The following is a 26,357-nucleotide window of genomic DNA, read 5'->3' on the forward strand; positions in this document are numbered from 1 at the left end:
ACTGACCATGAACTAAGCCTGCCGCGCAACTAGAAATAGCCAGGTAGCATTTCCTATGTATTGCTAGATGCCCAGCTCTGGCCTAAGACCTAAATAGCTAGCAGAGGAAAATATAAGACCTGGCTCACCTCTAGAGAAATATTCCAAAGAAGACAGTAGCCCCCCACATATAATGACGGTGAGTTCAGATGAAACAACAAACGCAGCAGGAAAATAGTCTTAGCAAATTTGAGGTCCGCTTACTAGATAGCAGAAGACAGATAGTATACTTTCATGGTCAGCAGAAAAACACTAACAAAACACCATCCAGAGATTACCTTAAACTCTGGCATTAACTCATAACGCCAGAGTAGCAATCCCTGATCAACGAGAGCTTTCCAGACACAGTAACAAAACTTCAGCTGTGAACTGGAACAAATAGGCAAAATGAAACATGGACAAAAGTCCAACTTATCTAGTAGTTGTCAGAAGCAGGAACAAGCACTGAGAGGCATCAGATAACATTGTTGACCGGCAAGAAACCACCAGAGAAATGAGCTTAAATAGCGACACCCACTACTGATGGAACCAGGTGAAACAGGAAAGAGGATGACAAGTCCAATTCCACAAGCGGCCACCGGGGGAGCCCAGAATCCAAATTCACAACAGTACCCCCCCCTCAAGGAGGGGGCACCGAACCCTCACCAGATCCACCAGGGCGACCAGGATGAGCCCTATGGAAGGCACGAACAAGATCAGAAGCATGAACATCAGATGCATTGACCCAAGAATTATCCTCCTGGCCGTAACCCTTCCAGTTGACCAGATACTGGAGTCTCCGTCTGGAAACACGAGAGTCCAAAATTTTCTCCACAACGTACTCCAACTCACCCTCAACCAACACCGGAGCAGGAGGCTCAACTGAAGGTACAACAGGTACCTCATACCTGCGCAATAACGACCGATGAAAAACGTTATGAATGGAAAAGGACGCAGGGAGGTCCAAACGGAAAGAAACAGGATTAAGAATCTCCAATATTCTATAAGGGCCGATGAACCGAGGTTTAAACTTAGGAGAAGAGACCCTCATAGGGACAAAACGAGAAGACAACCACACCAAATCTCCAACACAAAGCCGAGAACCAACACGACGATGACGGTTGGCAAAACGCTGAGTCTTCTCCTGGGACAACTTCAAATTGTCCATAACCTGCCCCCAGATGTGATGCAATCTCTCCACCACCGCATCCACTCCAGGACAATCCGAGGATTCCACCTGACCGGAGGAAAATCGAGGGTGAAACCCCGAATTACAGAAAAACGGGGACACCAAGGTGGAAGAGCTGGCCCGATTATTGAGGGCGAACTCTGCCAATGGCAAAAAAGCAACCCAATCATCCTGGTCAGCAGAGACAAAACACCTCAGATATGTCTCCAGGGTCTGATTAGTCCGCTCGGTCTGGCCATTAGTCTGAGGGTGAAAAGCAGATGAAAAAGACAAATCTATGCCCATCCTAGCACAGAATGCCCGCCAAAATCTAGACACAAATTGGGTACCTCTGTCAGAAACAATATTCTCAGGAATACCGTGCAATCGGACAACATTCTGAAAAAACAGAGGAACCAACTCAGAAGAAGAAGGCAACTTGGGCAGAGGAACCAAATGGACCATTTTAGAGAAACGGTCACAGACCACCCAGATGACAGACATCTTCTGGGAAACAGGCAGATCTGAAATAAAATCCATCGAGATGTGTGTCCAAGGCCTCTTAGGAATAGGCAAGGGCAACAGCAGTCCGCTAGCCCGAGAACTACAAGACTTGGCCCGAGCACAAATGTCACATGACTGCACAAAGACTCGCACATCTCGTGACAGGGAAGGCCACCAGAAGGATCTTGCCACCAAATCCCTGGTACCAAAAATTCCGGGATGACCTGCCAATGCAGAAGAATGTACCTCAGAGATGACTCTACTGGTCCAATCATCCGGAACAAACAGTCTATCAGGCGGACAACGATCCGGTCTATCCGCCTGAAACTCTTGCAAGGACCGCCGCAGATCAGGAGAAACGGCCGACAAAATTACTCCCTCCCTAAGGATACCTGTGGGTTCAGCATTACCAGGAGAGTCCGGGTCAAAACTCCTAGAAAGGGCATCTGCCTTAACATTCTTAGAACCCGGTAGGTATGACACCACAAAATTAAAGCGAGAAAAAAATAAAGACCAGCGCGCCTGTCTAGGATTCAGGCGCCTGGCAGTCTCAAGATAAATCAAATTTTTGTGGTCAGTCAATACCACCACCTGATGCTTAGCCCCCTCTAGCCAATGGCGCCACTCCTCAAACGCCCACTTCATGGCCAAAAGCTCCCTATTCCCAACATCATAATTCCGCTCTGCGGGCGAAAATTTGCGAGAAAAGAAGGCACAAGGCCTAATGACAGAGCAGTCGGAACCTTTCTGCGACAACACTGCCCCAGCTCCGATCTCCGAAGCGTCAACCTCAACCTGAAAAGGCAGATTCACATCAGGCTGACGTAACACAGGGGCAGAGGCAAAACGGTGCTTAAGCTCCTGAAAGGCCTCTACAGCATGAGGGGACCAATTAGCAACATCAGCGCCATGTCTGGTCAAATCAGTCAGTGGTTTAACGACATCCGAAAAACCAGCAATAAATCGGCGGTAAAAGTTGGCAAAGCCCAAAAATCTCTGAAGACCCTTAAGAGAGGAGGGCTGAGTCCAGTCACAAATAGCTTGCACCTTGACGGGATCCATCTCAATGGAAGAGGGAGAAAAAATATACCCCAAAAAGGAAATTTTCTGGACCCCAAAAACGCACTTAGACCCCTTCACACATAAAGAATTAGACCGCAGAACCTGAAAAACTCTCCTGACCTGCTGGACATGAGAGTCCCAGTCATCAGAAAAAATCAGAATATCATCCAGATATATTATCATAAATTTATCCAGAAAATCGCGGAAAATATCATGCATAAAAGACTGGAAAACTGAAGGGGCATTAGAAAGACCAAAAGGCATGACCAAATACTCAAAGTGGCCCTCGGGCGTATTAAATGCGGTCTTCCACTCATCCCCCTGCCTGATCCGCACCAAATTATACGCCCCACGAAGATCAATTTTAGAGAACCACTTAGCACCCTCTATACGAGCAAACAAATCAGTAAGCAATGGCAATGGGTATTGGTACTTAACAGTGATCTTATTCAGAAGCCGATAATCAATACATGGTCTCAAAGAGCCGTCCTTTTTTGAGACAAAGAAAAACCCAGCTCCCAGGGGAGAAGAAGATGGACGAATATGTCCCTTTTCCAAAGACTCCTTTATATATTCCCGCATAGCAGCATGTTCCGGCACAGACAGATTAAACAAACGACCCTTTGGATATTTGCAACCCGGTATCAAATCTATGGCACAATCGCACTCACGGTGCGGAGGTAACGACCCAAGCTTGGGTTCGTCAAAGACGTCTTGATAATCAGAGAGGAACTCAGGGACTTCAGAGGGAATGGACGACGAAATAGAAACCAAAGGTAAGTCCCCATGAATACCCTTACATCCCCAGCTCAACACAGACATTGCTCTCCAGTCCAAGACTGGATTGTGAGACTGCAACCATGGCAATCCCAGTACCAAATCGTCATGTAAATTATACAGCACCAGGAAACGAATAATCTCCTGGTGATCCGGATTGATACGCATGGTTACTTGTGTCCAGTATTGTGGTTTATTATTAGCCAATGGGGTGGAGTCAATCCCCTTCAGAGGAATAAGAGTCTCCAAAGGCTCTAAATCAAAACCACAACGATTGGCAAAGGACCAATCCATAAGACTCAGAGCGGCGCCAGAGTCAACATAGGCGTCCGTGGCAATGGATGACAAAGAGCAAATCAGGGTTACAGACAAAATAAACTTAGACTGAATGGTGCCAATGGAAACAGACTTATCAAGCTTCTTTGTACGCCTAGAGCATGCTGATATAACATGAGTAGAATCCCCACAATAGAAGCACAATCCATTCTTCCGTCTAAAATTCTGTCGCTCGCTCCTGGACAGAATTCTATCACACTGCATACTTTCTGGCGTCTTTTCCATAGACACCGCCAGATGGTGCACCGGTTTGCGCTCCCGCAGACGCCTATCAATCTGAATAGCCATTGTCATGGACTCATTCAGACCTGCAGGCACAGGGAACCCCACCATAACATCCTTAACGGCATCAGAGAGACCTTCTCTGAAAGTTGCCGCCAAGGCGCACTCATTCCACTGAGTAAGCACAGACCATTTACGGAACTTTTGGCAGTAAACCTCAGCTTCGTCTTGCCCCTGAGATAGTGCCATCAAAGTTTTTTCTGCCTGAAGTTCCAAATGAGGTTCCTCATAAAGCAAGCCCAAGGCCAGAAAAAACGCATCCACATCGCGCAACGCAGGATCCCCTGCTGGCAATGAGAAGGCCCAATCTTGAGGGTCACCCCTGAGCAAGGAAATCACAATCCTAACCTGCTGAGCAGGGTCTCCAGCTGAACGAGACTTCAGGGACAAATAAAGCTTACAATTATTTCGGAAATTCTGGAAGCTAGCTCTATTCCCTGTGAAGAACTCCGGCAAAGGAATTCTCGGCTCAGATACTGGAGCATGTACCACAAAATCTTGTAAATTTTGTACTTTCGTGATGAGATTATTCAAACCCGCAGTTACACTCTGAAGATCCATTATTGTCAGGTGCACACAGAGCCATACAGAGATTAGGAGGAGAGAGAGAAAAAAGACTGCAGCAAGGCAAACTGGAGGAAAAAAAAAAAAAAAAAAAAAAAAATTCCAGCAGACTTCTTATAACTCTCCTTTCTCAACCTGGGTCTTTAACACTTTATTGGCCGGTCAAACTGTCATGATCTCTGCAGGCAGAGATCATAGCAAGCCTATAGAGGGACAAGCTCTCGGAAGATGGAACTATACTGACCATGAACTAAGCCTGCCGCGCAACTAGAAATAGCCAGGTAGCATTTCCTATGTATTGCTAGATGCCCAGCTCTGGCCTAAGACCTAAATAGCTAGCAGAGGAAAATATAAGACCTGGCTCACCTCTAGAGAAATATTCCAAAGAAGACAGTAGCCCCCCACATATAATGACGGTGAGTTCAGATGAAACAACAAACGCAGCAGGAAAATAGTCTTAGCAAATTTGAGGTCCGCTTACTAGATAGCAGAAGACAGATAGTATACTTTCATGGTCAGCAGAAAAACACTAACAAAACACCATCCAGAGATTACCTTAAACTCTGGCATTAACTCATAACGCCAGAGTAGCAATCCCTGATCAACGAGAGCTTTCCAGACACAGTAACAAAACTTCAGCTGTGAACTGGAACAAATAGGCAAAATGAAACATGGACAAAAGTCCAACTTATCTAGTAGTTGTCAGTAGGGTTGAGCGACTTTCATTTTTTTAAGATCGAGTAGGGTTTTGGGAAACCCGATTTTGTCCAGAGTCGAGTCGAGTGCAGTCGGCCGATTATCGCTAAAAATCGGGGATCGACCGAAACACGAAACCCAATGCAAGTCAATGGGGAAGCATAGTCGGCAGTGAGTGGAGGCCAGGAAAACACCTACAGTGCCCATTTTAATGCCAAAAACATCCATTCTTGTTTCTGAAGCTTGCCAATCTTAATTAACTGTATAATAATAGTTGGGCATAGGGAATTGGGGGAAAGTTGTGGGGGGAGTAGGGCTGGCTCAAGTTTTTCGTGGGCCCAGGAAATGCGGACTACGTCACGGCGGTGTTGCAGGGAAAGGTAAGTATTTAAAAGTTGCAAGTGCTGTGATCCTGAGCAAGCAGGGGGGGCCCACTCGTTCGCATTGCCACTGGCACAGGGCCCCTCAAAGTACGGCGGTGTGTTTGCATGGCGGGGGCGCCTCCCACCAGCAGCGACACTTTTGCGTACTCTGAGGGGCCCTGTGCCAGTGACGTCGCCAACGAGTATGCCCCCCCACCTGATGAAGGAACCTGCACTTTCATCTGCACCTTCCTCTTTGTCCCTGTGTAAGGTGGTATAACATGCGGGAAGGGGAACCTTACTTTCAGCAGGGACAGATTCTGGCTGTGTAGAGTACAAGGGGAATGTAGTGGTCTAGGTCAATGTACCAGCAGACTCATTTAGCAGTGGCTGGGCAATGGGCAGGATGAGGAGGAAACAGATATAGGGCCAAAGAATAAAGTAGGCTACATGCAGTTCAAAATTGGTAACAGGACTAAACAGGCGGCATTGCTTTGTTCAGTGGAGTAGCAAACCCAAGAGCAGCAGACACTGTTTCAAGGGCCTAACCACACTAGTAGGCCAAATGCAGTTTAATATCTGATAGTATAGGGCGAAAGCCAGAATGTGGAAGCTCAGCTTTGTTCAGTTGAGGACAACACCAGGGAGGGGCAGACACCTTTAGTAGGCCGGAAAAGCCTATTGCATTTTTTAAAATGGTAATTTGGAGCAGAAGGTTGAAGCTCAGCTTTATTTAGTTGAGGGCAACACCAGGGAGGGGCAGAAGCCGTTAGTAGGCCCTAACCACCATTTTTTTTTTTTTTAAAACCACTTAATGAGAGCCGGAAGGTTGAAGCTCAGCTTTATTTAGTTGAGGACAACACCAGGGAGGGGCAGAAGCCGTTAGTAGGCCCTAACCACCATTTTTTTTTTAAAACCACTTAATGAGAGCCGGAAGGTTGAAGCTCAGCTTTATTTAGTTGAGGACAACACCAGGGAGGGGCAGAAGCCGTTAGTAGGCCCTAACCACCATTTTTTTTTTTTTTAAAACCACTTAATGAGAGCCGGAAGGTTGAAGCTCAGCTTTATTTAGTTGAGGACAACACCAGGGAGGGGCAGAAGCCGTTAGTAGGCCCTAACCACCATTTTTTTTTTAAAACCACTTAATGAGAGCCGGAAGGTTGAAGCTCAGCTTTATTTAGTTGAGGACAACACCAGGGAGGGGCAGAAGCCGTTAGTAGGCCCTAACCACCATTTTTTTTTTTTAAACCACATAATGAGAGCCGGAAGGTTGAAGCTCAGCTTTATTTAGTTGAGGACAACACCAGGGAGGGGCAGAAGCCGTTAGTAGGCCCTAACCACCATTTTTTTTTTAAAACCACTTAATGAGAGCCGGAAGGTTGAAGCTCAGCTTTATTTAGTTGAGGACAACACCAGGGAGGGGCAGAAGCCGTTAGTAGGCCCTAACCACCATTTTTTTTTTTTAAACCACATAATGAGAGCCGGAAGGTTGAAGCTCAGCTTTATTTAGTTGAGGACAACACCAGGGAGGGGCAGAAGCCGTTAGTAGGCCCTAACCACCATTTTTTTTTTTTTTAAAACCACTTAATGAGAGCCGGAAGGTTGAAGCTCAGCTTTATTTAGTTGAGGACAACACCAGGGAGGGGCAGAAGCCGTTAGTAGGCCCTAACCACCATTTTTTTTTAAAAACCACTTAATGAGAGCCGGAAGGTTGAAGCTCAGCTTTATTTAGTTGAGGACAACACCAGGGAGGGGCAGAAGCCGTTAGTAGGCCCTAACCACCATTTTTTTTTTTAAAACCACATAATGAGAGCCGGAAGGTTGAAGCTCAGCTTTATTTAGTTGAGGACAACACCAGGGAGGGGCAGAAGCCGTTAGTAGGCCCTAACCACCATTTTTTTTTTTTTTAAAACCACTTAATGAGAGCCGGAAGGTTGAAGCTCAGCTTTATTTAGTTGAGGACAACACCAGGGAGGGGCAGAAGCCGTTAGTAGGCCCTAACCACCATTTTTTTTTTAAAACCACTTAATGAGAGCCGGAAGGTTGAAGCTCAGCTTTATTTAGTTGAGGACAACACCAGGGAGGGGCAGAAGCCGTTAGTAGGCCCTAACCACCATTTTTTTTTTTTAAACCACATAATGAGAGCCGGAAGGTTGAAGCTCAGCTTTATTTAGTTGAGGACAACACCAGGGAGGGGCAGAAGCCGTTAGTAGGCCCTAACCACCATTTTTTTTTTTAAAACCACATAATGAGAGCCGGAAGGTTGAAGCTCAGCTTTATTTAGTTGAGGGCAACACCAGGGAGGGGCAGAAGCCGTTAGTAGGCCCTAACCAAAGTTGAAGGCCAAATGCAGTTTAATTTCTGATACTATAGGCCGAAAGCCAGAAGGTGGAAGTTCCGATTTAGACAGTGGAGGACAATTTGAATTAGGGACTGCAGACAGACTTAGTAGGCTGTCCCCTGTGGACCATGCATCCACCACATTAACCCATTGCGCCGTAATGGACACGTAATCTTCCGTGGCCATGCCTACAGGTCCATGCGTCTGTTGTCAGGTGCACCTTTGTACTCACAGATTGCCAGAGTGCATGGACAATGCGGTCTTCTACATGCTGGTGGAGGGTTGGGATGGCTTTTCTCGCAAAAGAAGTGTCGACTGGTTAGCTTGTAGCGTGGTACAGCGTAGTCCATCATGGCCTTATTAATAGTAAATAAAATATATAACTAGGCTCTATGAACTTTTAAATAGGTTCCAGGGGTACACGGGCAGCATTGGTGTGGTCAGTGGAGGAGTATTGCAAGTAGGGGCTGCAGACAGGCTATCAAAGGCCTAAAATAACAAACAGTAGGCAGTCATGGCAGTTTTACATCGGTTACATGGATACACAGGCAGGCACTCCAGGCAGCATTGTGCTCAGTGGAGGAGTATTGCAAGTAGGGGCCGCAGACAGGCTATCAAAGGCCTAAAATAACAAACAGTAGGCAGTCATGCCAGTTTTACATCGGTTACATGGATACACAGGCAGGCACTCCAGGCAGCATTGTGGTCAGTGGAGGAGTATTGCAAGTAGGGGCCGCAGACAGGCTATCAAAGGCCTAAAATAACAAACAGTAGGCAGTCATGGCAGTTTTACATCGGTTACATGGATACACAGGCAGCTAGGTGGTGAGTGGAGGAGTATTTAAAGTAAGGACCGCAGACAGGCTATCAAAGGCCTAACATAACAAACAATAGGCTCATGGCAGTTTTACAGCGGTTACATGGATACACGGGCAGGCAGCTTGGTGGTGGTGAGTGGAGGAGTATTTAAAGTAGGGACCGCAGACAGGCTATCAAAGGCCTAACATAACAAACAATAGGCTCATGGCAGTTTTACAGCGGTTACATGGATACACGGGCAGGCAGCTTGGTGGTGAGTGGAGGAGTATTTAAAGTATGGACCGCAGACAGGCTTCGAAGGCCTAACACAATAAAATGGGCTGGCTGTAGGCACTTTAAAATTGGTTCCAGGGGTACACGGGCAGCAGTGGTCTGGTCAGTGGAGGCCTAGTGGAAGTATGGACCGCAGACAGGCTTCGAAGGCCTAACACAATAAAATGGGCTGGCTGTAGGCACTTTAAAATTGGTTCCAGGGGTACACGGGCAGCAGTGGTCTGGTCAGTGGAGGCCTAGTGGAAGTATGGACCGCAGACAGGCTTCGAAGGCCTAACACAATAAAATGGGCTGGCTGTAGGCACTTTAAAATTGGTTCCAGGGGTACACGGGCAGCAGTGGTCTGGTCAGTGGAGGACTAGTGGAAGTATGGACCGCAGACAGGCTTCGAAGGCCTAACACAATAAAATGGGCTGGCTGTAGGCACTTTAAAATTGGTTCCAGGGGTACACGGGCAGCAGTGGTCTGGTCAGTGGAGGACTAGTGGAAGGAGGGAGCGCAGAAAGGCTTCAAAGGCCTAAAATAACAAACAATAGGCTCATGGCAGTTTTACAGCGGTTACATGGATACACGGGCAGGCAGCTTGGTGGTCAGTGGAGGAGTAGGGACCGCAGACAGGCTATCAAAGGCCTAAAATAACAAACAATAGGCTCATGGCAGTTTTACAGCGGTTACATGGATACACGGGCAGGCAGCTTGGTGCTGAGTGGAGGAGTAGTGCAAGGAGTGTCTGTCCCAGTACTCCCAAAATATAAATAGATGTTAATGTCTCGCAAAACAACCAAAACAAAAAAAAAGATGGCATACTTAGGTACAGGGGTGGGCTCATCTGCTGTGTTTCTGACATAGTAATTTGGCAGTAACTATTTAATGGTGCCAATATAGGACACAGACACAGACTACTTTAAGTTGCATCATAGATGTCTACAAATTTGTATTGTCAGTGCCAGACATTGAATGATGTCAGCGAATAGACTAAAGATTGGTGGAGCTGTGCGACATAATTTTGCACGTAGTAGAGCCCAGTTTGAGCTGGGGTAGGGGGGAACTCTCTTGAGGCCGGCGGGACCGCCCCAGGGCCACTCATGTTACAACGGTGTGTCTGACGTTGGGTGCGCACCACCACCGCCAGAGACACTACATTGTACTATGAGGGACCCAGTAGCAATGCCGTCAACCAAAAGCGAGCACACCCACCTCTTCAGACAAACAGCAGTCTCACGGGTGCTTGCGCCAAGTCGCGATACCACGGCCCCGTGTGGGGAGTTTGGCCATTTAGGGAGGTGTAAACATGTCGTATGCTGTACAATCTGCAGCAGCAAATTAGACATTAGAAAAGTAATTCACAGGCAAGAGCTTTTCATAGGAAAGCTAGGTGTCGGCCGGGCAAGGTGGGGCAAAAGATTTTGAAATCCAGTTGTGGTTCATTTTAATGAATGTTAGATCGTCAACATTTTGGGTAGCCAGACGAGTCCTTTTTTCGGTTAATATTGACCCTGCAGCACTGAATACTCTTTCTGATAGGACACTTGCTGCCGGGCAAGCAAGCTCCTGCAATGCATATTCTGCCAATTCTGGCCAGGTGTCTAATTTGGAGGCCCAGTAATCAAATGGGAATGACGGTTGAGGGAGAACATCGATAAGGGATGAAAAATAGTTAGTAACCATACTGGACAAATGTTGTCTCCTGTCACTTTCAATTGATGCAGCAGTACCTGTCCTGTCTGCGGTCATAGCAAAATCACTCCACAACCTGGTCAGAAAACCCCTCTGTCCAACGCCACTTCTGATGTGTGCACCCCTAACACTCCTAGTCTGCTGCCCCCTGGAGCTCGTGTGAGAACGATCACGTGCGCTGTGTGCTGGGAATGCCTGAAGCAAACGGTCAACAAGAGTTGATTGTTTGGTTGCTAATATTAGTTCCAAGTTCTCATGTGGCATAATATTTTGCAATTTGCCTTTATAGCGTGGATCAAGGAGGCAGGCCAACCAGTAATCGTCATCGTTCATCATTTTCGTAATGCGTGTGTCCCTTTTTAGGATACGTAAGGCATAATCCGCCATGTGGGCCAAAGTTCCAGTTGTCAAATCTCCGGTTGTGATTGGTTGAGGGGCAGTTGCAGGCAAATCTACGTCACTTGTGTCCCTCAAAAAACCAGAACCCGGCCGTGACACGCAACCAATTTCCTGTGCCCCCGTGAAAGTTTCCGCATTAAAAATATACTCATCCCCATCATCCTCCTCGTCCTCCACCTCCTCTTCGCCCGCTACCTCGTCCTGTACACTGCCCTGACCAGACAATGGCTGACTGTCATCAAGGCTTCCCTCTTCCTCTGGTGCAGACGCCTGCTCCTTTATGTGCGTCAAACTTTGCATCAGCAGACGCATTAGGGGGATGCTCATGCTTATTACGGCGTTGTCTGCACTAACCAGCCGTGTGCATTCCTCAAAACACTGAAGGACTTGACACATGTCTTGTATCTTCGACCACTGCACACCTGACAACTCCATGTCTGCCATCCTACTGCCTGCCCGTGTATCCTCCCACAAATAAATAACAGCACGCCTCTGTTCGCACAGTCTCTGAAGCATGTGCAGTGTTGAGTTCCACCTTGTTGCAACGTCTATGATTAGGCGATGCTGGGGAAGGTTCAAAGACCGCTGATAGGTTTGCATACGGCTGGCGTGTACAGGCGAACGTCGGATATGTGAGCAAAGTGCACGCACTTTGAGGAGCAGGTCGGAGAACCCAGGATAAGTTTTCAATAAGCACTGCACCACCAGGTTTAAGGTGTGAGCCAGGCAAGGAATGTGTTTCAGTTGGGAAAGGGAGATGGCAGCCATGAAATTCCTTCCGTTATCACTCACTACCTTGCCTGCCTCAAGATCTACTGTGCCCAGCCACGACTGCGTTTCTTGTTGCAAGAACTCGGACAGAACTTCCGCGGTGTGTCTGTTGTCGCCCAAACACTTCATAGCCAATACAGCCTGCTGACGCTTGGCAGTAGCTGGCCCATAATGGGACAACTGGTGTGCAACAGTGTCATCTGCCGATGGAGTGGTTGGCCGACTGCGTTCTGTGGAAGAGCTGTAGCTTCTGCAGGAGGACGAGGAGGAGGAGGAGGGGGTGCGAACGCCTACAGCCAACTGTTTCCTAGACCGTGGGCTAGGCACAACTGTCCCTAAATTGATGTCGCCTGTGGACCCTGCATCCACCACATTCACCCAGTGTGCCGTGATGGACACATAACGTCCCTGGCCATGCCTACTGGTCCATGCATCTGTAGTCAGGTGCACCTTTGTACTCACAGATTGCCTGAGTGCATGGACGATGCGCTGTTTAACATGCTGGTGCAGGGCTGGGATGGCTTTTCTGGAAAAAAAGTGTCGACTGGGTAGCTCGTATCGTGGTTCAGCGTACTCCATCAGGGCTTTGAAAGCTTCGCTTTCAACTAACCGGTAGGGCATCATCTCTAACGAGATTAGTCTAGCTATGTGGGCGTTAAAACCCTGTGTACGCGGATGCGAGGATAAGTACTTCCTTTTTCTAACCAGAGTCTCATGTAGGGTGAGCTGGACTGGAGAGCTGTAGATCGTGGAACTTTCGGGTGTGCCGGTGGACATGGCAGACTGAGAGACGGTTGGAGACGGTATTGTTTCCGCCGGTGCCCTACATGCAATATTTCCTCCTACAAAACTGGTGATTCCCTGACCCTGACTGCTTTTGGCTGGCAAAGAAACCTGCGCAGATACTGCCGGTGGTGCGGAAAATGGTGGCCTTACAGTGACGGAAGGGATGTTGCGTTGCTGACTAGCTTCATTGGCCGAGGGTGCTACAACCTTGAGGGACGTTTGGTAGTTAGTCCAGGCTTGAGAATGCATGGTGGTTAAGTGTCTATGCATGCAACTAGTATTTAGACTTTTCAGATTCTGACCTCTGCTTAAGCTAGTTGAACATTTTTGACAGATGACTTTGCGCTGATCAGTTGGATGTTGTTTAAAAAAATGCCAGACTGCACTCTTCCTAGACTCTGATCCCTTTTCAGGGATTGCAGACTGAGCTTTAACCGGATGGCAACGCTGTGCTCCAACAGGTTTTGGCTTTGACACGCGTTTTGGTCCAGATACGGGCCCGGCAGATGGAACCTGTTGCGATGTTGATGCCTGCTGCGGCCCCTCCTCCACCTCCGCTTCTGAACTACTGCCGCCTGCACCCTGTTCCCCCAATGGCTGCCAATCGGGGTCAATAACTGGGTCATCTATTACCTCCTCTTCGAGCTCGTGTGCAACTTCGTCTGTGTCACTGTGTCGGTCGGTGGTATAGCGTTCGTGGCGGGGCAACATAGTCTCATCAGGGTCTGATTGTGGATCTGTACCCTGAGAGGGCAATGTGGTGGTCTGAGTCAAAGGAGCAGCATAGTACTCTGGCTGTGGCTGTGCATCAGTGCACTCCATGTCAGAATATACTTGTAATGGGCATGGCCTGTTAAATGTTTCACTTTCTAAGCCAGGGACGGTATGTGTAAAGAGCTCCATGGAGTGACCCGTTGTGTCGCCTGCTGCATCCTTCTCTCTTGTTGTAGTTTTTGCTGAGGAGGACAAGGAAGCGACTTGTCCCTGACCGTGAACATCCACAAGCGACGCGCTGCTTTTACATTTACCAGTTTCGGAAGAGGAGGCAAAAGAGCTAGAGGCTGAGTCTGCAATGTAAGCCAAAACTTGCTGTTGCTGCTCCGCCTTTAAAAGCGGTTTTCCTACTCCCAGAAAAGAGAGCGTTCGAGGCCTTGTGTAGCCTGACGACGAAACTGGCTCCACAGCTCCAGACTTAGGTGGAATATTTTTATCCCCACGACCACCTGATGCTCCACTACCACTACCATCATTACCAGCTGACAATGAACGCCCACGACGACCTCTTGCACCAGACTTCCTCATTGTTTTAAAATCTTAACCAAAGTAACTTTATTTGTTGCTATCAAACAACTTACACGGTGAGCTATAACTTCAGTATGATTTCAATATCCCTTAACAGGTTGGTGAGACCACAAGGAAAATCAGGCACAATGTTACACACTCTGTTTTCTGTGGCACAAAATCACAGAGATGACACACACGCAGGACTGTCACTCAAGCACTAATGTCAATATTAATCTCCCACCTAATTTATTTATTTTTTTTTCTCAGGGAGACTTTAGAAACCAAATAATATTAAAAAAAAAAAAAAAAAAGGCTTTCTATGGCCCACAATTAGAGAGAGAGAGGTGGCACAACCAGGAGTCAAGACTGGCGCACAAGCTGAAAGGGCAATATTACTCTCCCACTGTTTTTTATGTTTTTTTTGTTTTTTTCAGGGAGACTTTAGAAACCAAATAATATTAAAAAAACCAAAAAAAAAAAAGGCTTTCTATGGCCCACTGAATGAGAGGGAGAGAGGTGGCACACCCAGGAGTCAAGACTGGCACACAAGCTGAAAGGGCAATATTACTCTCCCACTGTTTTTTTATGTATTTTTTGTTTTTTCAGGGAGACTTTAGAAACCCAATAATATTTAAAAAAAAAAATAAATAGGCTTTCTATGGCCCACTGAATGAGAGGGAGAGAGGTGACACACCCAGGAGTCAAGACTGGCACACAAGCTGAAAGGGCAATATTACTCTCCCACTGTTTTTTTAGGTTTTTTTTTTTTTTTCAGGGAGAATTAGAAACCAAATAATATTAAAAAAAAAAAAAAAATAGGCTTTCTATGGCCCACTGAATGAAAGGGAGAGAGGTGGCACACCCAGGAGTCAAGACTGGCACACAAGCTGAAAGGGCAATATTACTCTCCCACTGTTTTTTTATGTATTTTTTGTTTTTTCAGGGAGACTTTAGAAACCCAATAATATTTAAAAAAAAAAATAAATAGGCTTTCTATGGCCCACTGAATGAGAGGGAGAGAGGTGGCACACCCAGGAGTCAAGACTGGCACACAAGCTGAAAGGGCAATATTACTCTCCCACTGTTTTTTTAGGTTTTTTTTTTTTTTCAGGGAGACTTTAGAAACCAAATAATATTAAAAAAAAAAAAAAAAAAAAAAAATAGGCTTGCTATAGCCCACTGAATGAGAGATAGCACACACAGCAGTGGCACACAAGCCCTGACTGAGGCCAATATTTTTCTCCCACTGATTGATGTAGTGTTTTTGTGTTGAGGTAGAATTTAGAACACAAATCACGGAAAAAATAAATAGGCTTTCTATGGCCCACTGAATGAAAGGGAGAGAGGTGGCACACCCAGGAGTCAAGACTGGCACACAAGCTGAAAGGGCAATATTACTCTCCCACTGTTTTTTTATGTATTTTTTGTTTTTTCAGGGAGACTTTAGAAACCCAATAATATTTTAAAAAAAAAAAAAGGCTTTCTATGGCCCACAATTAGAGAGAGAGAGGTGGCACAACCAGGAGTCAAGACTGGCGCACAAGCTGAAAGGGCAATATTACTCTCCCACTGTTTTTTATGTTTTTTTTGTTTTTTTCAGGGAGACTTTAGAAACCAAATAATATTAAAAAAACCAAAAAAAAAAAAGGCTTTCTATGGCCCACTGAATGAGAGGGAGAGAGGTGGCACACCCAGGAGTCAAGACTGGCACACAAGCTGAAAGGGCAATATTACTCTCCCACTGTTTTTTTAGGTTTTTTTTGTTTTTTCAGGGAGACTTTAGAAACCCAATAATATTAAAAAAAAAAAATAAATAGGCTTTCTATGGCCCACTGAATGAAAGGGAGAGAGGTGGCACACCCAGGAGTCAAGACTGGCACACAAGCTGAAAGGGCAATATTACTCTCCCACTGTTTTTTTATGTATTTTTTGTTTTTTTCAGGGAGACTTTAGAAACCCAATAATATTTAAAAAAAAAAATAAATAGGCTTTCTATGGCCCACTGAATGAGAGGGAGAGAGGTGGCACACCCAGGAGTCAAGACTGGCACACAAGCTGAAAGGGCAATATTACTCTCCCACTGTTTTTTTAGGTTTTTTTTTTTTTTCAGGGAGACTTTTGAAACCAAATAATATTAAAAAAAAAAAAAAAAAAAAAATATAGGCTTGCTATAGCCCACTGAATGAGAGATAGCGCACACACAGCAGTGGCACACAAGCCCTGACTGAGGCCAATATTTTTCTCCCACTGATTGATGTAGTGTTTCTGTGTTGAGGTAGATTTTAGAACACAAATCACGGAAAAAATAAATAGGCTTTCTATGGCCCACTCAGTGAGAGATGGCACACACAGGGATGGCACTGTAGCAGAAATGCCAATCTTAATCTCCCACAAAAAAAAAACAAAAAAAAAAAAAAAACTGTCCTACAATTACTATCTCCCTGCAGTAATGTAAGCCAGGTATGGCAGGCAGCAATAGGAGTGGACTGATGCACAAATTAAATAAAAAGTGTGGACAAACAAAAAAGATAGCTGTGCAGAAAGGAAGGAACAAGAGGATATGTGCTTTGAAAAAAGCAGTTGGTTTCCACAGTGGCGTACACACAGCAATACAGCTATCACGGAGCCTTCTAGGGCAGCCCAATGAGCTACAGCGCTGAGGGGAAAAAAAAAAAAAAATAGCTTCCACTGTTCCTGCACACCGAAGGTGGTGTTGGACAGTGGAAATCGCTGCAGCACAAGCGGTTTGGTGGTTAGTGGACCCTGCCTAACGCTCTCCCTGCTTCTGATGAAGCGGCAGCAACCTGTCCCTAAGCTCAGATCAGCAGCAGTAAGATGGCGGTCGGCGGGAACGCCCCTTTATAGCCCCTGTGACGCCGCAGACAGCAAGCCAATCACTGCAATGCCCTTCTCTAAGATGGTGGGGACCAGGATCTATGTCATCACGCTGCCCACACTCTGCGTTCACCTTCATTGGCTGAGAAATGGCGCTTTTCGCGTCATTGAAACGCGACTTTGGCGCGAAAGTCGCGTACCGCATGGCCGACAAGCACAGGGGTCGGATCGGGTTTCATGAGACGCCGACTTAGCCAAAAGTCGGCGACTTTTGAAAATGATCGACCCGTTTCGCTCAACCCTAGTTGTCAGAAGCAGGAACAAGCACTGAGAGGCATCAGATAACATTGTTGACCGGCAAGAAACCACCAGAGAAATGAGCTTAAATAGCGACACCCACTACTGATGGAACCAGGTGAAACAGGAAAGAGGATGACAAGTCCAATTCCACAAGCGGCCACCGGGGGAGCCCAGAATCCAAATTCACAACAAATATTACATCAGAAAGACAGGGGCAGCAGTGCGAGCAGCCAATTCTTAGCCAGCATGCTAGTAATCTGCAGTATTACATCAGAAAGACAGGGTGGACAGCAGTGTGAGCAGACACTTCTTAGCCAGCACGCTGGTAATCTGCAGTATTACATCAGAAAGACAGGGTGGACAGCAGTGTGAGCAGCCACTTCATAGCCAGCACACTAGTAATCTGCAGTATAGTATTACAGCAGAAAGAGGGTGCACAGCAGTGTGAGCAGTCATTTCTTACCCACCACGCTGGTAATCTGCAGTGTTACATCAGAAAGACAGGGTAGACAGCAGTGTGAGCAGCCACTTCTTAGCCAGCGCGTTAGTAATCTGCAGTATTGTCAAGGTGAAAATATACTTTCTTATATACTTTTTGTACTTTTATATAACTTATACTGTGAAACAATAAGTTTTCCCTTGCTAATGCAAATGTAACTGTATTAAAGATGGCTGCCAGTGTTCATTCTTCACTTCAGTTTAGAATCTGAAAGGTTAAAGTTTCATTTCTTCTGAAATCGAAACTTGGAAATAGAAAGAAGAGGAGGAATCCACCAGAAGACGTCCGGCGAATCAGAAAGGGATTGAACACTAGATGTATACTGCTTAAACCCCGCCTATTGCATTCCTTTTTAGTACTGTGTATTGTAAAATAAACTCAGTTGCTGTACTGCTTCTGACAGACGTAGATGCGGGACATCAGCTAAACTTGAATCAGCTGGGTGCCTGAATCATTTTTACTCGGTACCAGATGCCCTGCACATACTATAATTTGGAATGACTGGTGAATGAGGATTTATTGTCGTTACGACCCCGACAGTATTACATCAGAAAGGGTGGACAGCAGTGTGAGCAGCCACTTTTTAGCCAGCACGTTAGTAATCTGCAGTATTACATCAGAAAGACAGGGTGGACAGCAGTGTGAGCAGCCACTTCTTACCCAGCACCCCTCTTATCTTCAGTATTACATCAGACAAACAAGGCAGACAATAGTGTGAGTAGCAGCATTTTATCTCAGGACCCTTGTTATCTCTAGCATTAGATAAGAATACCACTGGAAACCAATCTTCCTAAACATGGAGAGAGCTGGCGCTTCCTACACATGAAGGGAGAGGACGGAGCTTATTAATGCACATACTTAATGGCACCTATCCTATTAACATTCTAACAAAAGAATGTGTAACAAGAAGGCAACAATTTTTATATACTGCTGTAGTCACCTTCATACACAAAATAAGTGAAATGTAATAATTAAAGGCACATATTTCTAATGATATCATTTCCTTTAGATATTTATTTTTGTCTACTCTGGAGAACCCCTTTAATTACTTTTTTATCCCTTCTATATTTGCTGTTGCAAACAACGTACTTTTCGGATTATAAGACGCACTTTTTTTACCCCCAAATTTCGGAGGAAAATGGGGGTGCGTGTTATAATGTGGATATACCTTACCGGCTGCGGTGGAGCAGGGTCCCAGGGTCACGGCTGGAGGAGGAAAGAGTGGAGTGTTGCTGCAGGCCACAGGGGGTGTTCGGATGTGCGGCGCACCGCTGCGGGTGTCCGGCACTGCGGGTGGTGTCCGCTGCTGTTTGGGGGGCTCTGCCGACATTTTGTGAAAGGCCAGAGCCCCCGCAGTTCCATGGTTTCCTATGCAGTGAACTCTGGGAAAATGGCAGCCAGGGGTGGTGCATGCGAATATGGAGATCTCGTCATCAAGATCTTGGTAGATGAGATCTCAGCGCAGAGCCCCCCGAAACAACGGACACCACACGCAGCACCGGACACCACCCACTGCATCGGACACCCGCAGCAGTGCGCCGCACATCCGGGCACTCCCTTATCTAAGTCTGCGGCCTGCAGCAACGCTCCACTCTTGCCTCCTCCAGCAGCGACCATGGGACCCCGCTCCACCACAGCCACCACCACCCTGGTAAGCAATAAGGCGCATGGATTAAAAGAAGCACCACCATTTTATTAAAAAAAAAATTTCCTATTTTTTTCCTCAAAATTTGGGGTGAGTCTTATAATGCAGAGTGTCTTATAATCCGAAAAATACGGTACGGTAATTTTTTCTATTTCAGAGCTCTCAGAAATTTCCCTCTTGATAAATTCCCTCCATAATTTCACATGATATTGTTTGTTATTTCTTGTCCAATGAATAATTGGTCTCCTTTACTTTATTAATATTGGATTAGAAAGAAATTGCCATTAGAACAAGAGCCTAAGTATGCTTACTGTCATATTTTTCATTTGCAGACAGTGCTATGGAATTGTCTTCAGACATTACTTTCAGGACTTGGAATAAAGAAAACTTTTACTCTTGCTTACAGTGCACTATGTTCTCCCTTATAAACAAATGGAAGATTAGTTTATGATATAACGCTACAATATATAATATTGTTTCTGAATATATAATACTGAAATACATATGGCATGCTGGATAAGGAATGGTGTCCTGTCCTCAGACGCTTACTTCAGGACTTATTTTTATTAACCAGATAATTCTGTTTAATGGTCCATCACTTTTCTAAAGGCTCTAATTAGTCTTGCAGTCCGCAGAGTCATATGAATTTAGCGATGTGTGGGTGACTTCTCTCATTCTGTTTCAATCTATTCTTGATCTTATTATAGCCTTGTCCTGTATTTCTGTCTTCTATTATCTAGGTCTTTATGCTGAGACTTATTGCTTATATTATGAAGGCAGATGGGAACACTATGGTTCACATGTGGAAGCAGTTGACAAACCATGAAGTAGTGTTCTATAAATTAACATATATGTACAAGGTGTTTCCTTAAAAGTTTGGCTTTGTGCACAGTGTATACCTAGCTGAGTATTTGCATCTTCTTTTCTTCCTGTGGAGTAGACAAGTACAAATTTTGTTTTTCAGAATGGGCAAACTCTCATAATAGAAGAAAAGTCGTAGTTCATATTTGGATCACCACAATAATTCCACATTTGTAAAGAGAGTGTCGGCTCTTCTGATATGTCTTTTTTTGAGCAGTAAATGCTTGTGTTTCCCATATCATAATAATTATGAATCGTACTATGAATCTGCTACAGCTCCCATGCAGATCGTTGTGTTTCCGTGGTTACAGACTGTAAATAAACCTTTTCAAGCTTCATTCTGCAGTCATGTTTCCACTTATGGTGGAATAAACAGAGCACAACACTCTCCTGGTAGTAGGTGCACAAGTATGATCCTATTCCACGTTACGTTTAAAAGAGAACTTGACACTCGAATATATATGAAGTATTTTTATTGGCGAAATAATCCAAAATAAACGTTTCAGTCTTATCTCGAGTCATTCATCAGTAATATTATATATAAAAGAATATATTTATCCTTTGCAAAATAGTGGTGTAGAAATATCCACTTATTTCCACTTACTACTTCTTGACAATATGCAGTACATTTAGTAGGCTAATAAGAAGTTGGGGGCAGAAGGGACTCTGGCTGTTGGATCACTGGATTTGCTTCTAATTTTTAACCATGGAATCACGTAGATCTCTTTAGAAATAAGTTGTAAAATCTATATTTAAGACTGTTTACAAAACAATTTTCTATCTAGAATGCATTAGAGCTACAATAATTGAATTGGAACAATATAAAATTTATTGCATCCCTACAACGTAATAAGTTTAAAGTAGGCATTTGATTGAAAAATTCAATAAAGATTGAGTAAATGCATTTTATACTGTAGTTAAATTGATTCCATTTTACCGGTCAAACCCTTTTGGACTTACTTGTGTTGTGAGACCATACCATCAAATTTTATGAGTTTTTTTTTAGTTTTTCCTATGACTTTTAAAGGTTAAAAATGAATCTTATTTCCATGTATTTGCAGGGCTGAATTCTAAGTTGGTATACAGTATTTCTTCGGGGGACAGTATGGGCCAGTTCCGAATTAACAAGGATGGAGCCTTAAGTATTCTTCAGACACTAGACCGAGAAAGCCAGTCCTTCTATAATCTAGTGGTACAGGCTCATGATTTGGCCCCACCACCGGCATACAGATACACAAGTACCGTGGAAGTGTCCATCATATTGCTGGATGTCAATGATAATCCACCAAATTTTATTTCTCCAAAGCTGACTTATGTCCAAGAGAACACACCTATTGATACTATTGTATTTCGTGCTCAAGCCACTGATCCAGACAGTGGTCCAAACTGCTATGTCCAGTACTCTTTGCTCAGCTCACTAGGGAATAAATTCAGTATTGGAAATATCGATGGTGAAGTGCGACTGACGGGAGAGCTAGATCGAGAAGATATTTCTAACTATACCTTAACAATTATAGCTACTGATAAAGGAGAACCTTCACTTTCATCTTCTGTAGATGTTGCAGTTATGGTTCTTGATATTAATGACAATAACCCTCACTTTTCAAAAAGTCTCTTTAAATTGGAGATCAGTGAAAACATATTAACTGGAACAGATCTCATTCAGGTGATAGCTACAGATGCAGATGAAGGAATAAATGGCATGATCCGTTATGCTATTATAGATGGCAATCCAAGCAGTGAATTCAGGATTGATTCAGTCACCGGAATTATTTCAATAGCCAAACCTTTGGATCGAGAGAAGAAATTGTCATATTCCTTGGTCATCCAATCTTCAGATCGTGGCAGTAGCCCACGCACAGACACAGCAACGGTCAGCATTCTCCTTTCTGATGTCAATGATGTGGTTCCGAAATTTGAACTGTCTCCCTATTCTGTTAATATTCCAGAGAACTTAGATGTATTACCCAAGACTGTGCTCCAGGTAAGGGTAACTTCTCAATTACTTTTATATTTCTTTAGACATAACCAGAAACATTAATTACCTTCATAAAATCTAAAATGTCTAGATTAATAAGTAAAATTGAGGTTTCATTTCATTCTTTCAGGTTGTTGCCAGAGATGATGACCAAGGGCTTAACAGTAGATTAACATATGCTCTAGTTTCTGGCAATGATGATGGTGCTTTCAGATTGTCATCCAGTGGACAACTTAGTTTGGTGAAGACTCTTGATCGAGAGAAGAAAGAACAATATATATTACTGATCACGGCTGCTGATTCAGGTACTTTGCTTTAAATGCTTTCCTGTTAGTTCTGTTAAAGCGCTCATGTACTTTCTCATAAACTGACTCCCATAAAAGTCCATAGAGCCCATTCTTTACTTCTGTGTGTCGCTACATTCATAAGCGTGACTTAGAATAATGACTTCTGTGTTGGGATCTCTGCAATATGGTACCACACAGAGGCACCAGATATTATGGAGCCATAGAAACTGTGTCATAATGAAGAGAAAGTAACTTGCATTTCGAATTAAGAGTTGCATTTTGATACATTTGGTACGATGTATAGAATTTTAACTACTTTGTGCTAAAATATGCAGTGAAGAGCCATTAATGCCAATAATTTTTCACCATTTTCAATTCTGATTTATGTGGTCATAAAGTAAAATTAAAGGGAAGCTATCATCACACAATGATTAAATCCATTCTTGTGTGTTATATGTATTTCTTAAAACAATTTGCCATTATTTTTACATATCGCAGTATGTATTGAAAATAAAAATGAGAAATCTTACAATTCATACTGGCCACTTTGGCGTTTTTAGATTCAGTCTTCCTATTGTTTCTGAGAGTGACACATGTACATAGCCACAATAGTCAGGTCCCGACCACATCTTTTGTATTGCAGTGCCTTATGAGCCAGTGGGAAAGGTCATTGTGAAGGGAGGGGAAGCAAGGTCTGCTTTGATATCACCTACTGGATCCTGTGTTATCAGCTGTGTATAGGAGTGTTACCTGTCATTGTAATCATGGCTGAAAGGACAATACATATGAGTCTAACAATGTCCTAGTGATCGGAATGAAAATTGGAAGATTACTAATTTTATTTTATTTTTTAAAGATGATATGGACAAAAAACATCTACTGTACATTTTTTTTAAAATACATGTCACAAAAAAACCTGATTTAAGCAACAGGTGACTTTCTGATGATAGCTTCCCTTTAAAGAGATTTTCCAAAAGTAGCTTTCATATTCCCAAATACTTGTAGACTTCTAAAACAACTATCAAATATATTGTGCTTCTGCCTGAGGTCCAGCGACAACTCTCTGCCACTGCTCCGGTTTTTGTTTATTGACCACGGCAGCGACATAATGATTACCTTGCATGTCACCGCTGCAGCCAATTGTCTACAATAGTGATGTGATCTGTGGTCGTGATGCCATCGCTGCATCCAGACTGAGCAGTGATGGAGAACCTGTGCTGGAATCAGGGAAAGTTAATACCACCTGAGTCCTCAAGCATTTGAAGACATGAGAGCTGATTATGGAACTCCTCTTCAATTTGTATGGAGTCGTCTTTTATTCTAGAATATTATCGTTCATAAGTTTTGTCAGTATGGATAGCTTTCTAATATATTACAGCCTGTAAGTCTATGAAGCAATTTGGAGACATGTAATTCTCATTAGCATAGCTTTAGGACTTACTAACCAAACATTTGGATGGAGGATATTTGAGACATGGTCATGCTGTTTCCCCACTCACTAAGGAGAGCCATGTATGGCATATACAGTTTGTTAATGGAATTAATACACTTGAATTATGTCTTTGGAGCCACTTGAAACATTAAGAAGTGTGTCTGTGGTACTCTGAGTCCAATGAGTGATGTCACAACAAGACAGAAAACAGTTGATCTTACAGAAATGTGAATTTTTGCCAGGCAGCTATTTAGGGGAGGATCTAGATTCAAGGGTGACATTGACTTTTATCCAGTCATAATACAGAGAAGCTGTTTGTACGCTTTAATCATTGCATATAGGATTCATAGGAAGAAATATTTCTCTTTACAATCAGTGCCAGGGGGTTTCAAATATAATATTGTACAATCCAGTGTTTACATTTGTATGTACGGCAATGTAAAACGAAACTGTCTGATCTCTCTCTTGAGATGCATTGCTAGATTCTGTCCTCAGTTCCCCTTTTCTATATGCGATAACTGTTACTCTTGCACAGACTTTGGAATCTATGCTCTTAAGAGCAATAAATGATATTTTTATCAATACTGTCATTTAAACAACAGTATATTCACCAAGTATTGGTTTTAGAACTTTTTCACACTTCAATAAGTTCTTCTTTATCAGTTTTTCATTTCTCTCTGACACCTTGAATAATGTAGCATTATTCTATCCAATATAGCTTTAGGACCCAAACTGGACCAAAGTCAGTACAAATTGGGTTATTTTTATAGACGAGCAACCCTGGTCCAGCATCCAATCCAGGCCTCTGTGGCAAATGTTCTTCATTTCTACTGCCCTTGTGGTGCCAAGCAAGTGCTGGAGCTGCTTTGGGTGTCCGGCTGATGATGCCAGGTTCAAAAATGAAGACCTTGTTCGGAGGACCTAGGGAGATTCTTGATCAGGGCAGCGTGAATTGAGTGGGTCAGCTTTGATTATAACAGATAAGTACTTCTACAAATATACAATCCATGATGTCAGGGTGAATAGTTGTCTGCAATTAAAAATAAATACATTGTTACTTGGTACAGACACAAACTGACAGCGGCATTTAACATGTACTTCCGGCAATTGCGCCGGAAATCCGCACTTCGGTGACTCCCATCACGTCACTGATGGGTTGGCAAGACAACCAGAGGTCTCCTGCAGACCTCTGTGATTGTCACTGCCTGATTGCTATGAGCGCCACCCGGTGGTCAGTGCACATATCAAGTGAGTAATTTTGCTACATACAGGCAATCTGATCATTGCCTGTATGTAGTAGAGCCGATTGGGTTATGGCAGCTTCTAGTCTTCCATGGAGACTATTGAAGCATGTCAAAAGTTAAAAAAAAATGTTTTTAAAAATATAAAAAAAATATAAAAGTTCAAATCACCCCCCCCCTTCGCCCCATTCAAAATAAAACAATAAAAAAATCAAATATACTCATAATGACCTCACATGGCCATATTGACAGAAAAATAAAAAAGTTATGGCCGTGGGAAGAAGGGGAGTAAAAAATGGAAACGCAAAAACGGAAACGGTTCTTAACCCCTTCACCCCCGGAGCTTTTTCCGTTTTTCCGTTTTCGTTTTTCGCTCCCCTCCTTCCCAGAGCCATAACTTTTTTATTTTTCTGTCAATTTGGCCATGTGAGGGCTTATTTTTTGCGGGACGAGTTGTACTTTTGAACGACATCATTGGTTTTACCATGTCGTGTACTAGAAAACGGGAAAAAAATTCCAAGTGCAGTGAAATTGCAAAAAAAGTGCAATCCCACACTTGTTTTTTGCTTGCCTATTTTGCTAGGTTCACTAAATGCTAAAACTGACCTGCCATTATGATTCTCCAGGTCAGTACGAGTTCATAGACACCTAACATGACTAGGTTCTTTTTTACCTAAGTGGTGAAAAAAAATTCCAAACTTTGCAAAAAAATAAATAAATAAAATTGCGCCATTTTCCGATACCCGTAGCGTCTCCATTTTTCGTGATCTGGGGTCGGGTGAGGGCTTATTTTTTGCGTGCCGAGCTGGCATTTTTAATGATAGCATTTTGGTGCAGATACGTTCTTTTGATCTGCCCCTATTGGACAAACAATCAGTAGATTTGGTTTCCAGTACCATCTCTATGCTGACGACACCCAATTATATACCTCTTCTCCTGTTATCACGCCGACCTTTTTAGAAAACACCAGTGATTGTCTTACCGCTGTCTCTAACATCATGTCCTCCCTCTATCTGAAACTGAACCTGTCAAAAACTGAACTCCTCGTGTTCTCTCCCTCTACAAACCTACCTTTGCCCGACATTGCCATCTCTGTGTGCGGTTCCACCATTACTCCAAAGCAACATGCCCGCTGCCTTGGAGTCATCCTTGATTCCGAG

General features: G+C 44.1%; 1 protein-coding gene across 1 annotated transcript in view; it reads left to right on the top strand.

Annotated features, from left to right (window-relative positions):
- FAT4 (FAT atypical cadherin 4) overlaps window positions 1-26,357 on the top strand; it is a 340,488-nt gene that overhangs the window by 247,440 nt on the left and 66,691 nt on the right. The window contains exons 5-6 of the mRNA XM_077279100.1: window positions 21,321-22,243; window positions 22,368-22,542. Coding sequence (XP_077135215.1) covers window positions 21,321-22,243; window positions 22,368-22,542 — 1,098 coding nt within the window. The remainder of the gene's footprint in view (window positions 1-21,320; window positions 22,244-22,367; window positions 22,543-26,357) is intronic.

This window comes from Ranitomeya variabilis, chromosome 1, assembly GCF_051348905.1.
Source record: "Ranitomeya variabilis isolate aRanVar5 chromosome 1, aRanVar5.hap1, whole genome shotgun sequence".
NCBI classification, from domain to species: Eukaryota; Metazoa; Chordata; class Amphibia; order Anura; family Dendrobatidae; genus Ranitomeya; species Ranitomeya variabilis.